The sequence below is a fragment of the Lampetra fluviatilis genome, chromosome 16, assembly GCF_964198595.1.
Source record: "Lampetra fluviatilis chromosome 16, kcLamFluv1.1, whole genome shotgun sequence".
NCBI lineage: Eukaryota > Metazoa > Chordata > Hyperoartia > Petromyzontiformes > Petromyzontidae > Lampetra > Lampetra fluviatilis.
Window position 1 is genome coordinate 10397734 of NC_136290.1, and position 15631 is coordinate 10413364.

Sequence of the window (15631 nt, forward strand, 5' to 3'; positions counted from 1 at the left end):
CTTAGAGTACTCTTTTGTATAGCCCAGGCCCTTTCCATTCATAAAAAAAACAATATTTTTCAAAAGCACAGAGTGTTTACATTATTTGAAAATGCTCAAAGTTGAAATGTTAATTTTGCAAACTCTGCTTACCTACAAAATATTTCTCTGAACACAATCTGGTGCACGAGTCCAGATAGGTGAAAGTGTGCGCCACGTAGCTTTGGAAATATCGTAAACAAAGTCTAAATTCTTCAGGGAAGATTATCCCCACTTTGTTTCAACATTAATTATTTTCATACCGATTTCAACGACAGAGCCATTCGTTTGCGATTGGCGTTGAGTGGTCGTGGCCCATTGGTGCACACATTGTGCTACGGACTCAGCAGTTTGCCTCGAACAATTCGCGGCCACAACTAACATCAGTGGTTAGTGATATCTGGACTGATGCGAGCAGGCCCCCCTCTTCAGCAATCCCCCCTAACCACCATGGTAAAGTACAGTGCAACAAATCCCATAGCGTGTGGAGGATTTCGTCCAGACATGGATTGACAATGGGCTGTAAATTATTCTTCTTATATATGTATATAAATTATTCACGAAGATCTTAGAGACCCGTTTAAATAATAAATTAGAAGCCAGCCAATCGCATGAGCTTGCTGGTTTTAGAAAATAAATGGCTTTTATACTATAAATCAGATTCTGGACAAGACTTAATGAATATCAACTACTGTTTTGTCTTACTCTAAGAGCCGAAGGACCTCTCATAGCCTGAGGCCTTGATAAAAAAATAATATAGAAAGTATTGCAACCCTTTTTAGAGATTGAATAGTTCCACTGGGATTGAATGAAGAAGGCAACAAAATACAAATAAAAAAAAGGAGTCGGGCAAGAAGACACACTCTCACTGGGGATATTCGCTACCACAAAAGATATTATAAAGAAATTGACCGATAAAAGAAATGCGATGAACAGAAATTAAGTATTTCCATCTCAGATCCGCCGGTGACATAGACGCAGGCTTTTTTTCAGCTGGTAAGGTCCACTGAGCTGAGCAACTTTTTTTACAAGACAGCCAGCCAAAGACCAATGAATATGAACGACAGAAAATGATTGTATAACCTAAAACACAAGAAGGCTGCGATGTTGGGCTAAGGATAAGTATTAACAAAGCAAAAGTCGCGGACAATAAGTTTGCCAAACACAAGAAAAAATTGATTGGAGGGACTCAACTGGAAAACACAAGTGTGTATACCTCGGGCAATTATTTGAATGCGGACCAGAATCAAAAGTATGAAGTGAAGAGGCAACGTAGACTAAGTTAGAGAGCTTTTGTAAAAACCGAATTTGATCATGAAAAGCAAATTACCAATATTTCTAAAGAGTAAAGTCTCAATCGGTGCCTCGTACCTGCCGTGACATATGGATCAGACACATGGACCCTGGCAAAGGACAGGAATATTGAACGAAAGTTGAAAAGTGCACAAAAAATATGGAGAAGTGGATGCTTGGAATTGAAACTGTGAGAGAAATGAGAGGAAGACATAGGTCGTAGAACAAACACATTTTTGAGACATCGTAGTGACAATTAAGAAAAGCGAGTGGGCCTGAGCAGGACAAATTCAGAGAAGGGCACATGGTGATGGAATGTCACCCAAGGGAGGCAACAATTCTCGAGATGAAGGCCAACGCTGGTGATGGAGAAATGAGATCAGTTCATTCGCAGGTCTGCGGCTTTGTGGGATTGTGAGAGGCGTTCATCCTGCAGCAGTGGATAGATCGTGGCTGACGATGATGATGACGACGACGATGATGACGACCGTGATTTCACGGTGGTGTTGACGCAACAAAAATAGCAACGAGGAATTTCATCTTAGTTATTTGCAATCTAGTTTATATTTGTTTTATATTTTGCTGCAAAGAGGTCAGGAGATGGCTGTACAATGGATTCTTGACTCTTACCTGTGCAGAGATATGAGCGTTTATTGTCATGCACAATAAGTTTGCTAAATGCAAGGAAATATATGTTTGGGGGACCAAACTGGAAAACACATCAGAGTGCGTTGATGGAATTTGGCCAACATCCCAATCAATGCAGGACCTTCATACCAATGAGTCTTGAGGCTCAGTGAGATTTTTCAGGATAAAATAAGGACATTATTATACATTTTACACTTGTAATGGTTCTAGCATTTTTTCATTTGTAGACATTAAGAACAGACTATCAGATCAAATGTTTTAATTTTATTTAAATAATTGTAGATTTTTAGTTTCTATTCTTTGGAGATTTTCCAATTTTTTTTTCATTTTCTGCAAGCCCCTTCACCAACCTGCACTGGCCGCTGTGGTGAAGTATGGTCACATAACTCCCAGCATGAGCACATCATTGAGAGCCCTTCGTATAGTAGTGGCTTGCAACACTAAGCCAAAACGATGAATACCGCACACCTACTATATTCAATAATTCGTTATTCATTATGAGATGTAGCTGCGGCATAGCATTGAGCACCCTGAACTTGCACTCCAGAGCTCACTGGTTTGATCTGCCGGCAAGGCAGCTGAAACTTGGCCGAGTTTCCTATCCTTTGTCCACCCAGCGGTCGATCGACAGTGTGGGTACTCGCACCTTCCCCAAGATGTCTGGCCAGTGTGAAAGAGTAGGACAAATACACAACTAGAGGGGGCTCTATGGTGCTCTATTGATCCCCCTCGAGTGGAAGCCCTTCCACCAGCAGTGGTGTGAGCGAGCACTTGCGGGGCTGCCACCCTTAACCCACTTAGCAATCGGCCAACGATTAATTCCACCATTCATCGCGGTGTGCCACAGGTGCTGAAGGCATTCACATCTCGTACGTTTGGGCAGAGCGTCCCCGATCAATGGAACCACAAAACCATGGAACATGGCACACACGCACGCATGCACGCCCACTGTGGCTATGTATATGCGCGCGTGTGTGTGTGCCTGGGCAAGCGCCGTGGACATTTCCAAGAGGCCCCTCTCCTTTTTCCTGCTAGCTGGAATTTGACGACGACGTGCCTGGAGTACAAAAGCCACCGGCCGCTGTCCGTGTACTTTCCATGGGGGTGTGGCATTTGGCGTGTGCAGCCCCTGGTATCGGCCCTCGTGCTGTTGTTGCACAGTAGCATTGGCGGCAGAGGAGGAGGAGGAGGCGGCGGTGGTACGGCGCTGTTTGAGAGCGCTCTGCAAAAGTCAACACAGCCTTCTCTTGCTCTACCCCAGACAGCAGCCCTCCGCTGCCTTCCCCTCTCCGCCCCTCACCCTCGCCAGCATCCCAGAGACCCCACCAACTCGCACTTCTCCACGTCACCCGCCCCTAACCTAAGACGTTTTACTGTCGCGCGCTCTGGCTGAGTGTTTATTCATCCGAACTGTGAGCCAGCTCCGGGCGCTCTGCGTAATTTATTTGCTTTGTTTGGTCTCTTGCAGTAGGCCAGAGCACATGCCTCTAGCCACTGAGCAGATAATTCAGTAGAGGCCATCCCCAGAGCATTGGCGCAATTTTTTGACCATGAGAAAAATGAATTGTAGATTGTGAAACCTCACCGAGCTCTGCAGTGGAGCTGTCTGGATTACAGCTTTCCGAAGTGCTTTCTGGCTGTGCCGCCCGTGTGCTGTTCAGCACAATGAACGACGTTTTTGTTCGCGAGCAGGGAGCTTCTTCAGGAACTGAGTTGAAGAAGCTGCCAGTACGCGGAGCAACACGTCCTACATCAAGCCGAACAAAACGCGGCACATTCCAAAAACACGTCGGAGGTCTAGACAGAGCAACCGCAAAAACTCACTCGGTAGTATCCTGGATAACACGTGAAGGATATCCCATTCCATTATATATCTTCACATGCAAAAATATATTGTGCACAGCCTCCATGCAAAGATACACAGTTATGCTTGCTTGCTGGTGTAGTTTCCCAAATCCCAAATTTATATTCAATAACATTGCATTAAAATTGTTCATTTAAAAATAAAAAATTGCATTAACATGCCACTAACTGAAAAAAAAATCCGGATTATTGACAACAGAATGAATCGCTTACGAATGGGTAATTATGTATGTAACGATGCACCGATTAATTCATTAAAATCAATTCTCACTCATATCGTACATGTAAAAATCATACATGATGTACGTGAATTATCACGTGACACGCAGATACATGATGCAAATGTGGCGGTACAAACAAGAAGCAATACAAATGAGAAAGCTAAAAAGAAAAAGACAAAAAATGTATCCACTCTTGAATTGAATCGCGACCCCCAAATTATGAAAAAACGCACAACACACAATCAAGGCAGTAAACATTTAACGAAAAAATTGCAGATCCTGGAGTTGAAGCCCTAACCCCGAAACCATCTAAAATAGAAACGATGCAAGTGAGACAGTAAAAATTAGACAAAAAATATGAATAGACTCTCAAATTGCAACTCCCAAATCTTGACAATGTGCACACTTACTGGCAATACACAAATGGCAGCTTTCCCCAGAGTATTCTGTCCTCCCAATTGTCATTTTAGATCAACCTCCGTCTGCAAGTCTTTGATTGTATGCGGCCAAAATCAGTGTTGAACTTGGCCCGACTGCCTTACATCGGGCTGGGCGAAGCGTCTGTTTTCGACGTCCTCAGGAAGTGTGCACGCTGATAAGTGCGCAAAGAAGCAAGGAGAGCTATGTTCTAGCAATGGCATTAAGAGGCAGAAATGGGGACAAATTAACTAAAGCACATCGCATTGACTGTTAAGCAACGTGGGCTTGGGCAGGACAGGAGCTATGATTCAGAGACTAATGATGTAGTGGCAGCTACAGGAGGGAACAACACCCCAGAGGATCTTTCCGGTAGAGAGATGCAGTGAGGAAATGAGGTCGGGTGCATTGTTACATTGCATCACCACGAGTGATGGTGAAGCCTTGTGAATGCTAAGATGTAATGTAATTGAATATGCTGGATAAAGGCCTCCCCATGCCATGTCAGTTGCGTGGGTTGTTTGACCAATACTTCACCACGCTTATCAGTTGAGTTTGGTGAAGGAGGGAGGCCGCAGGCCCCGTTCAGATTCCGCTCGCCACTGGCGTTAGCCGTGTCCGGGAATTTTATTGTGGGTAGCTGGGTTCATTCATAGGGCAGTGTGCCAACCACAGCGCCATCGCTTATCGATGTCACCCAGATTATAACAAATTGTAAAGAATCAATTTTCGCACACACGATTCGATGCGTGAGCATCGTGTGCATGGGAATTGATTGTAGTCGATGGATCCACTCCTCACTCCATCCCGGCCATTTCATTCTCCTGATCCTAATCTGAATCACAATGCATGCCTGAAACAATTAACCGTGCCTAACGATATTGAAATGTAAAACGTAATATATCTATAAAACTCGCTTGAGTACTTACGTCAACAGTTTAAATAATTTACACCATTCCATACCACTGCACGTGTACTATTTGGAGAACTTTCAATACGAACCTCAATGGGTTATGGAAAGAAGAAACCCCCCCCCCCCGGACCTCAAATTAATTAATGAAAGGTTCAGGTGGAGCCCCGCAATTGCTTGCCCACGTCACTGCTGGCGGATGGGCCTCCACTGGAGGGAGCTCTTGAGGTTATTGACCTACTCATGCACGCTGGCCAGACGTCTGGGGAGAGATGGGAATACCCACGATTTACCCCACCGTACATGCGACCCTGCCAATTGATTGACTGTGGTGGGTTGTACCCTTTTACGCTGCTGGGATCGAATCAAACTTAATAAAAACGACACGTTAATTTAATAGAGGCTTGCACTCCGCGCATATCTGAGCTTTTACACACCCTTTATTTTTATATATATTTTTTAAAACCCACACCGTCGAATCCCAGCCCCGTCCTCTTGCCGCTGGAATGAATAAAGATGGAAGAGTGAGATGTATTACGAGAATCGTTTTCATCTGTGTCATGTCGTTCCAAAACAAACGTTGCGCACAGTCTCGTTAGTAATGCCTTTATTATTATTATACCCACATTGCCACTGACATACACACTTTTCAGAGTCAGAGATTGGTTCTACGTTCGTAATACGATATGACTTTAAAAGGCATTACCATCCAAATGAACCTGGATGCAATGCCGTTCTCAATTTTTTTCCCCCACCCTCCCGCTCTTGGCACGAATCCTACTTTGGTGGAATGATAGAGGCTATGAATACCCTCAATAATAAATAAAATAAATCCTAACAGCCAGTAAAAATTGGAGTGTCAAGGCTGAATCGTTGACACTGGGTAGTTCTGAGCATGCTACCACCTATTTACATCCAATCCCTAATATATATTTAATTCCTTCCCGGCAATACTTTTCACATTTAAGTCATCGTGATCATTTCTTGTTACAATTAAGAAATGTCTGTCATCGACTCGCAAGTGATATTTTATCTGGGTAAGTAAAGACTCCTGCCATTTGAAAATAAATCTTCACGACTTCATTCCTAATGTCCTCCTCATCCTGTTGCCAGCATTTTAATTGTGCTCTTCCTCCATCTCTTCCCCACCCTGACCTTTGCTGTTCCCTGTATTTCTAATATATATTTTTTCATTTACCTTGTTTATGTGTGCGAACAAACCAAGTGTTTCCTGACCGTTTTCCTGCAGCATCTACCATAAAAAAAATGCCACTTGACCTCACTTCTCATATTCTAGCCGAGAAAACAATTTGTGAGAGATGTAATCAATTGCCCTTTTGTGGTGCCCAAACATACACACACACACACCAGACATGAATCGGCTAGGTTTAGGTAAAAAAGAAAATACAACAAAAACACAACTTAATAATCACTTTACCAATATAAACAAGACAGGTAGGGGCTTTATGCATAAATACGATTTCTGGTGCAGGCAAGTTGAATTGCGCATCAGTTCAAGGTCGTTATTTCCTCTTTGAGACGAAACAACCACCAGAAAACAGAGACAAAGAATGAAAGAATGGGTTTCGCAAAACAAACAAAAAAAACCCCGCGGCGTTTGTTTAGACCCAGTGGGGTGACCGATCGAGCAGAAGCTACCGCTGCTGCCACTACCGCTGCTGCTGCTGCTGCCACTGCTGCAGACGAGGCTAGCGCCAGGCAGGGCAGGTTAACATCGCGCACGACTTGTCCCGTCTCCTCCGCAGAAACATGCGCCATCAACAACGGCGGCTGCGACCGCACCTGCAAGGACACCTCCACCGGCGTGCACTGCAGTTGCCCAGCCGGGTTCACGCTGCAGCCAGACGGCAAAACTTGTAAAGGTGCGTTCGTTGGAGCGTTTGTTACTCCGTCCCTAACGTCGGTACGTGATTTGCAATCAACCTTTATATATATGTATGTACTTTATGTTAATTTGATGGCAAAAACGCCAGGAGGTGGCTGAACAGTAATGGATTATTGACTATTATCGGTGCGGAGATTTGAGTGTTTACCCCTGAGTCATGCACAATAAGTTTGGTTAATGAAAGAAAATATTTGTTTAGGGGACACAACTGGAAAACACAACAGCGAGCGTTGATGGAATTTGGCCAACATCCCAATCAATGCAGGACCTTCATACCAATGAGTCTTGAGGTTTGGTTTTTGTTGGACCTTGGAGTGTGTTCACATCTCACTGAGGCCCCCTTTATCCACTCATGAACCGGGATCCCATTCACCCCTTTCCCGCCCCTCCAATTTATCCCGGCATCCTGTAATGAGATGAAAAATCCAATCAGAAATGCCAAAGAGCATGTTAAGTCTGTGCGCTAAATATCGGCCTGTGGAAGGCATATTTTACAGGACTTCTGAAAAATCCTTCAAGGGAACTTTTTATCCTTTTCCACAGTCGGGAACACACTTGACCATGATCTGTACTATGGAATTGTTTGTTGCGTGACAGCGAACATTAATCCATTGCTTGATTCCTTGAGCTGGAATTTTGGCAAATCAAGTGGAAGACTCGATTTCATGTGATGGGGGTTTTTTTTGTCTGCAGTCATTGGTGATTGAGCTGAGACTACTCACTCGCGACACCTGAGAACCTAGTGTAAGCATCGGCAGCTGCCTATAGCTTACATAGATAGTCTATATCACAATGCTACTCTGCATCAGCAACCGCGGTGGCGAGATGTTAACTAGCTCGTGTCGTATACAGGATATCGTGGTTCGATTCTGAACCTGACGCCTGTATATTTGGAGTTTGCATATATTGGAGTTTGCATGTGGTCACGTGGATTCTCTCCAGCTCCTCCGGTCTGTATCTCCACATTTGGAAACATGTATTTAGAGTATTTGGTTGCTATTAATTTCTAAATGATAAGCCAATTCGTTGAGCTGTAACTTGTGACCAGGTAGCTTCTGAAAGAAGAGCTATATAGCTCAGTGGGCCTAAGCTGGTAAAATAAAAATACAGAGACGTTCTCTCTCTGTGTGCCTATGTGTGTTCTCTCTCTATGTATCTTTGTGATATCTGTTTGCTTATATGTCTGTCTATAGTTTTCTGGTTAGATGTTTGTTGCTATTTCATTTATACCTGATGATGATTGCTTGTGTTGCAATCGAAACGTCGTATGCTATTTTTATTATTTTATCTTTATACGTGACTTTACCTAAAGAACCAAAGAGTAATTCCTGCAGTCACGAAAGCTCCAAATTAAGATAAATGTGGTCTTAGGTCAAAGTGCAACCCCAAAATGACTTTCTCAGACAACTGCTGGTAGAAAGGCCCTCCACTAGAATGAGCACTAACGCGTCTCTTCATGATGTATTTGGCCTACTCTTCCACACTGGCCAAGCAGGAGTACTCACACTTTACCCCACTTTTTGGCTGCTTAGCGGCACCCCCCCCCCTCACCACCCGTGATGCAGTCTGTCTTGCGGCTGCATCACCGGCCGTCATATTCGCCATGCTCAGTGGTGTTTTGATCGTTTGGGGGAATTGGCGAGGGAAGCATCGTGCTTCTTCACCTTTGCTCGCTGTTCAAGGATCTGAGGAGGGGCAGGGCGATATAGAGGATGCTCGCGATGGTAATCCATCACGAAGGGTCCACCGCAGGTTAAAGGAGCACTATTCTGTTGGGAAGACATCGACATTTTACACTTGCACTTTCAATTCTCAGAGAGAGGAAAAAAAAGTACCTATTGAAGTATTATTCTGCTAAAGGCCATTTGATTAAAAAAGCAATTCTCTGCAACACTCGTTATTGATTTGTTACGCTATGTGCCTGCCACGAGGTCCACAATTTGTACTGAGTAATGGGAGGAGATTCAATCTCCTGTTAATTTAATCTCGCCTAATATGGAAACATTGGTCAGTCGCCCCAAATCAAATTTCTCCCGACCTCTGATGAACGATGCAATTATTGGGCTGCGTCATTAGCGCAATATAAAGGAGCCATTGACCGTGGCGATGATACATTAGCTGTGAATAAATCGATAAATTAAAAAACGCGAGTTGTACGTTTGCCACGTAAACCCCCTTTAATTTATATAGATTTTTGGTGCAGCAAAGCAACTTCATCTAATTGCAAGGATTCGCAATTGTTTAAAACGCTGCAGAGAACCGTGCCTACGAAGGAGCGTGTCCAATCGGCACGTACGGCCTCTCCTACATGGACACGTGGTTCAGAAGCATTGGCACCGATCTTCTTCTCCTTTCATACGGCTGACGTAGATGCAAGAGCAAAAACGACAATTTCACATTCAGGTCAGATTGAACGCTAAATTCATTGGCACCAATGGAAAAATACAACGGAAGAGTGTCCAAAAACAAAGCGTGGGGGAAGATTTCCCTGCTTGGAGTTAAATTGCGAGAGGACAATGAGGCACACAAATATTTAGAGAGCGCATACGGGTTAATGACATCATTGGAACTATGAAAAAAAAAACGAAGCAGGATTGAGCAAGGCACCTCGCTATAGAAGGGACAATGAACGGAGGTCAAGATTCACGATGGGGTGGCAGCCAAGGGAGTTCAATGCACGCGAGAGCACGCCCGCTGGGGGAGACGGAATGATCAATTGAATGCCCACGATTAGCAAGGTTGCCTACGTACAGTGTGAAAGAAGTTCAACATACGTACAATTCAGCTCTTGCTGAGGTGGAATATTCCATCGCAAGAGCGTGACTTGGGGAGGCCTTAGTCCAGCAGTTGATTGAGCGTGACTGATTAGCACGGTTGGTTGCGTACGACGCGAAAGAAGTTCAACACACATGCACGACTCCCGGTGATTGTAAATTGACTGATGGAAGTCTTTGGCCCAAGTTAGGGTGATCCTGGTCGTCACTTTGCGTGCTTACTTTATTGTTCAACTGAGATGCTCAAAAGAGCTTGACAGCAATAATAATCATTTCGTTTTCCAGTGTTTCGTGCTTCATACAGAGTATTTTTTTTTTGTAATCTGAAAAGAGAACCTAATAGGGGGGAAAAAAGCCGCATTCATTTTTTTCTAATAAGGCTGAGGATATTTTTTTTCTCAAATTAAAAGTGACATAAACCAATATGCAGGAATCGTAGTATTTGTTCTGTTAACCATGGAAGGGCTTCACTTTAATGGCACCATATCAAAGCCTCCAATCCTCTGCCACCACTATCCACCACCACTGCCAACGACAAAAGTCCCCCGTATAGCCTTCACAGACTTTTTGGGACAAGTTCTGTTCGCGAGCACCTATGAAGGCCGGCACGGCACACGATGGCATGGGTGGTCAGCACCACGCCTGACCGCCTTTGTCTTTATAGTGGCCATGTATACACACTGCACCGGATACTCATTTAAGGCTGAGTCGACCTAGGGCAAGCCCAGTTAAAATATTCACCACTGTTATTGGACATGAGTGAGAATTACAGTGCGCTAACAACTGCACCACCGCTCCTCACATCCACCACCACTATCACGTCCACAACCACCTTTACCACCACCATCGCCACCACCACGATCATACAAATCGTTATTATCAAATAATCATCATTGTAACCAAGACCACCATTACCACCACAGCTATTTTCACCATGATTAGCAAAACCACGATTAGATCACCATTATATTCACCACCACCACAACCACCAACCACCGTATTTCTCACCCTCACTGTGAGGATAACAATCTCACAATCTCATACCTGTCACTCTTGCTTATTTTTGAAACTACAATGTACCTTCCACAAACTTTCTCTGCAGTCAATCCCGAGATATGCATCTGCTGCAAATAAGCACAGGCGTAGATTATCCATAGATTACTTCTATGTGTTAAACAGCCTCTGTGCTATAGAGGTCGACACGAAGATAAGGTGTGGGCAGGGTTAACCATGTCAGTCATGTAAATGTTGGGGAAGGAGTGGGATTCCTGTGTGCTTGCCGGGCCGGTCTGGCAATCGGTGCAAAGAGTTAGGTGCATACATGTATGTTGTATGTACGTTGAACTTCTTTCGCACCGTACATAGCCAACCGTGCCAGTCGGAGGTGCGCGTGTGCCATTACTAATGGGCGAAAAAACTTGGCACGACAGGTCTTGCTTCATGAACACAATGCCTCATTGCAACAAACCAGGCAAGTGAGTTCTTGTTTAAAAAATAAATATATAGGTATTAATATCATTGGCTCTGGAAGAGAAGGCAGGGGTGAAAGAGGTGGTATAGACAGAATGGAGTGGATGAGCCCACGCAGCTGCGTGCGGAGACAACACCTGATCTGTGCCGGGACATCCCAGGTATGACTCGGCACGGCTTGGGTCCAAGTCCGTTGTACTGCCGGTGGAAACGTAGCACACGTGTGCCATCACGGGTTTATAGCATTTGCTCATTTACAAGCCATTTCAATCTTGATTTGAAGCTTTCGTGACTGCAGGAATCCATACTCTTTGGTTCTTTCGGTAAAGTCACGTGGGTAGAAAAAAATAATAATAATATATCACGACGTTTCGATCACAACACAAGCGGTCGTCCTCAGGCAGAAAAAATAATCCACCAGTGGAACTGCTGAACCAGCGAGAAAGCTGTTACAACAAGGTTATATATGTGGCGATGGGCAAGCAAGCGGGGTCTGAGCTGGAAAGGAATTCCATCCCCAGACGCAAGCACGTCAGTTGTGTTAATAGGGGAGATTAGGATGAGAGAGATTAAGGAGAGAGATTAGCATGAAATTAGCTTCCGTTGCCGCATACGAGTATCATCCCCGCATATGCGCACAACAGCAGTGTTAATGGGAGATTAGCACTATGTTAATGGGAGAGATTAGGCAGGGAGATTAGGGGGATTAGTAAGTTAATGTCATGTCTATGTGTAACACAAGCTGCGGCACTGCCAACTGCGCTGTGAGGCAAGCGCGTCTACGCAAGAGAACCACCGCAACGGTGGTCGCGCCAGTGAGACACAAAGCCCATCACACAGCCAGAACCATCGATACATCGAGGCTAAGGGAGCAGAGGTGGCCATGTTAGTGAGACCCCAGCCCGTTAATGCAGAGGCACCCAACAGGGCAATGCAGCTCAGAGAGTCGGAGATAACAGCCAAAAGGCAGGAAGAATGGAAGCACCACAGCAAGTTACGACTTTGCTTGGTTGATAACGTCCTTCCAATGATTGCTCAGCTTATAACCATCTTCTCGGTTTAAATTGTCTCTGTGTTTATATATCTGGATGGCTTCATGGACAAATCTTTGATGGTAGCCTGAAGGTTTGCAGAGTACCTTGGTCTCGGAAAAAAAACAATATTGTGTGAGCCCACTGCTTTATAACGATGATCAGCCACTGCAGAGGTATTGGTTCTGACGTGTTTCAAATCTGCCTTGTGTTCGCGAACACGGTCCGAGACATGTCGTTTGGTTTCCACAATGTAACTGCTGCCACAGACACAAATTAGTTTGTAGACACCAGGGTATTGCATGTCAGGAATGACATCCTTCACAGATGGGATCAAATCACGGATTTTGTGTACTGTATTGAATCTGACCTGGATCTTGTGTTTGTTTGAGATTTTGGAAAAAAAATTGGTAACACTTGCTATGTATGGTAAGGTGATGGTTTTGATTGGGTCCTCAGATGGTTGTCTCCCCATGGTTGGGGCTTCAGCTTTGCGGATTGTGCGGTCTGAGAATCCATTCATCTTGAGGGCTTGGTGTACGTGCTCCAGTTCACTGGCTAGGTGGCACTGGTCGGAGATGCAGTGGGCCCTATTCTGTAGTGTTTTGATGAGGGAGTTGTTCTAGGCCGGATGGTGGTGCGAGTCAGGCTTTAGATAGGAATCCGTGTGGGTGGCTTTCCTGTAGACGGAATGTCCCAACGAGCCATCAGGCCTCTTCTCGATCAAAACATCCAAGAATGGTAGCTTGCCATCATTTTCCACATCTATGGTGAATTTGATGGATGGGTGTATGGAATTAATGTGGTTGAAAAACTGGTTCAGTGCTTGCTGGCCATGTGGCCGGATGACGAAAGTGTCATCTACGTATCTCTTCCACATGGAAGGACGTAGGGTGTATGTCAGGATAGCATCTGTTTCAAATGTCTCCATGAAAACATTCGCTACCACTCGTGATAAGGGAGAACCCATAGGGGTACTTTCATTTTGTTTGTAGAATGTACCATTTCAGATGAAGTAAGTGTTGGTAAGGCAGTGCCTCACCAAAGTTTGTACATCAGAATTCAGTCCCTGTTGGACCAAGTTTTCAATGATTGCTCTGGTGTCAGGTACAGGTACATTGGTGAACAGAGAGACTACATCGAAGCTGACAAGCAAATCATCTGGAGACAGTGAATTGTCCTTGATTAGAGAAACCAAGTGAGCTAAATTAACCACTGCTGAGGTGGTCTTGCCCGTGAATGGAAGCAGGGTCTCAAGACAGTTCCACCGCTTAGGAGAGGCTTGCGGAGCCCCAATGCTTTTCAGGAAAGGGTGGTCCTGCACAGATGCCATATTTTCTGTCCGTCTGCTACAGCAGAGGTGTAGGGAATTCCAACAAGACCTACATCTTTGCTTTATTAACCTGGTCAAGGCCTATGATGCCATCAGTAGGCCTGGGTTCTGAGTTGTTCTTCGTGCTTTCGGAGTCCCTGACCCACTGCTCATGATCATTAAGGACCTTCATGATGGTGAGTGGGCCCGTGTAAAACTATGTAGCCAGGACGGCTACTTGCGTTGTGGCCGAAACGTCGTGAGAATAATTTTATTATGTTTTATTTTTATTATTTTATTACTTCCCTTCTACGTGACTTTACCGAAAGAACCAAGAACATGTTATGTATGTCGATGAGCTGGTAATTGCTGCTCACTAAGAGGAGGAGTTGGAGGCGCTGCTGCTGAACCTGGAGCTTGTCACTAAGAGGTGGGGACTTACCATCAGCCCCACAAAAACTAAGCACCTGCCTGGGTATTTTGTACCATCGGACACTCCACCCCCACAACTCCCAATCAGTGATGGGGCAGTTGTGGAGAGAGTGGAGAGTTTCCCATACCTGGGCAGTGTGCTCATGACCGGCTCCGGTTTGACAGCAGAGGTCTCACTCCGAATCAGTCGAGCGGCATTATCTTTTCATATGTTGCGTAATGCTGTGTGGAAGCTACCTGGTCTGTCGCTCCGCTGAAGCTTCAGATCTTCGCGGCCACAGTCATTCCCTCCCTTCTCTATGCTTGCGAAACGTGGACCCCCCCTAATGGAACATCTTTGCCGGTTATAAACATTTTGGCTGGTCTGCCTACAATACATCTTGGGTTTAACCAGGCTGGATTGTGTGAGGAGCTCACATATCCTTGAAATATCTGGACGAAGTCCCATTGGTGAGCTCCTCCGGTAGGCAAGGCTGCGTTGGCTGGGCCATGTAGCCCGCATGCCCAGCCACCGCATGCCTGAACATCTTTTGTTCGGCCGGATCGAGGGGGCTAAACGGGCGCGGCACAGGCTTGAGAAGAGATGGAGTGATGTGGTACAGGAGGATGTGGAGCTGAGTGGACTTGCCAATGACTGGTACCAGCGGTGTCAAGATCGGCCTCTGTGGAGGAGGCTCGTGAAGGACACTACTGGGCAGTTGGAGGCAGTCGCCCTCCAACAACAACGGAGGGCAGAGCAGCGACACTCACAATAACGAGCGGAAAGGCGGGTGGCTAATACACAGCAAGTTGCCAGTCGGGGACACAGTTGGTGCATCGGCCAGTCATCTCAGTCAGTCGACCCGTGACACCTGGGTCTGTCCCGTGACCTCCTGCCAGCGGGCTTTCGACACTTCACCTGGCCTCAACGTACACATAGCCTGGCACAAGCGTTGTGGTGACGACACCGCCACTTAGTGGCGAATGGCGGTTGTTGTTAGATTTTCAGGCGTTTACCTGCAGTCATTGACTGAAATGTGTCGGGCAGAGAAAACATGAGCAAGGTGTTTGCAAATGTGTGCGAATGTTCTAGTGAGAGAAAGCCAATTGTCTCACTTGCAACGCCTACATCAGATTTGCATTGAAATATGCAAAAAAAGGTAGATTTTTCATTTAAGATCGTTATATTTTGCTTTATTCAAGACTGATTAAATATCTCTCTAGGTCTTATGATGGCAGATAAAACAAATGGAGTATGGAAAAATAAAGCACATGCAATCTCCTTTCCTAAAGAGGTTTTTGCAATTGAAACGACACTTATTGAGGAAAATATTTCGAAAGGTTGTTAAAGTCAGTG

At 45.1% G+C, this 15631-nt stretch overlaps 1 protein-coding gene across 7 annotated transcripts in view; it reads left to right on the forward strand.

The window, feature by feature from the left end:
• Positions 1 to 15631, forward strand: part of LOC144936522 (signal peptide, CUB and EGF-like domain-containing protein 2) — a 184121-nt gene that overhangs the window by 92230 nt on the left and 76260 nt on the right. For all 7 annotated transcript variants that reach the window (XM_078863685.1, XM_078863689.1, XM_078863688.1 and 4 more), the window contains one exon: positions 7137 to 7253. In XM_078863685.1, the coding sequence (XP_078719811.1) occupies positions 7137 to 7253 (117 nt within the window). The remainder of the gene's footprint in view (positions 1 to 7136; positions 7254 to 15631) is intronic.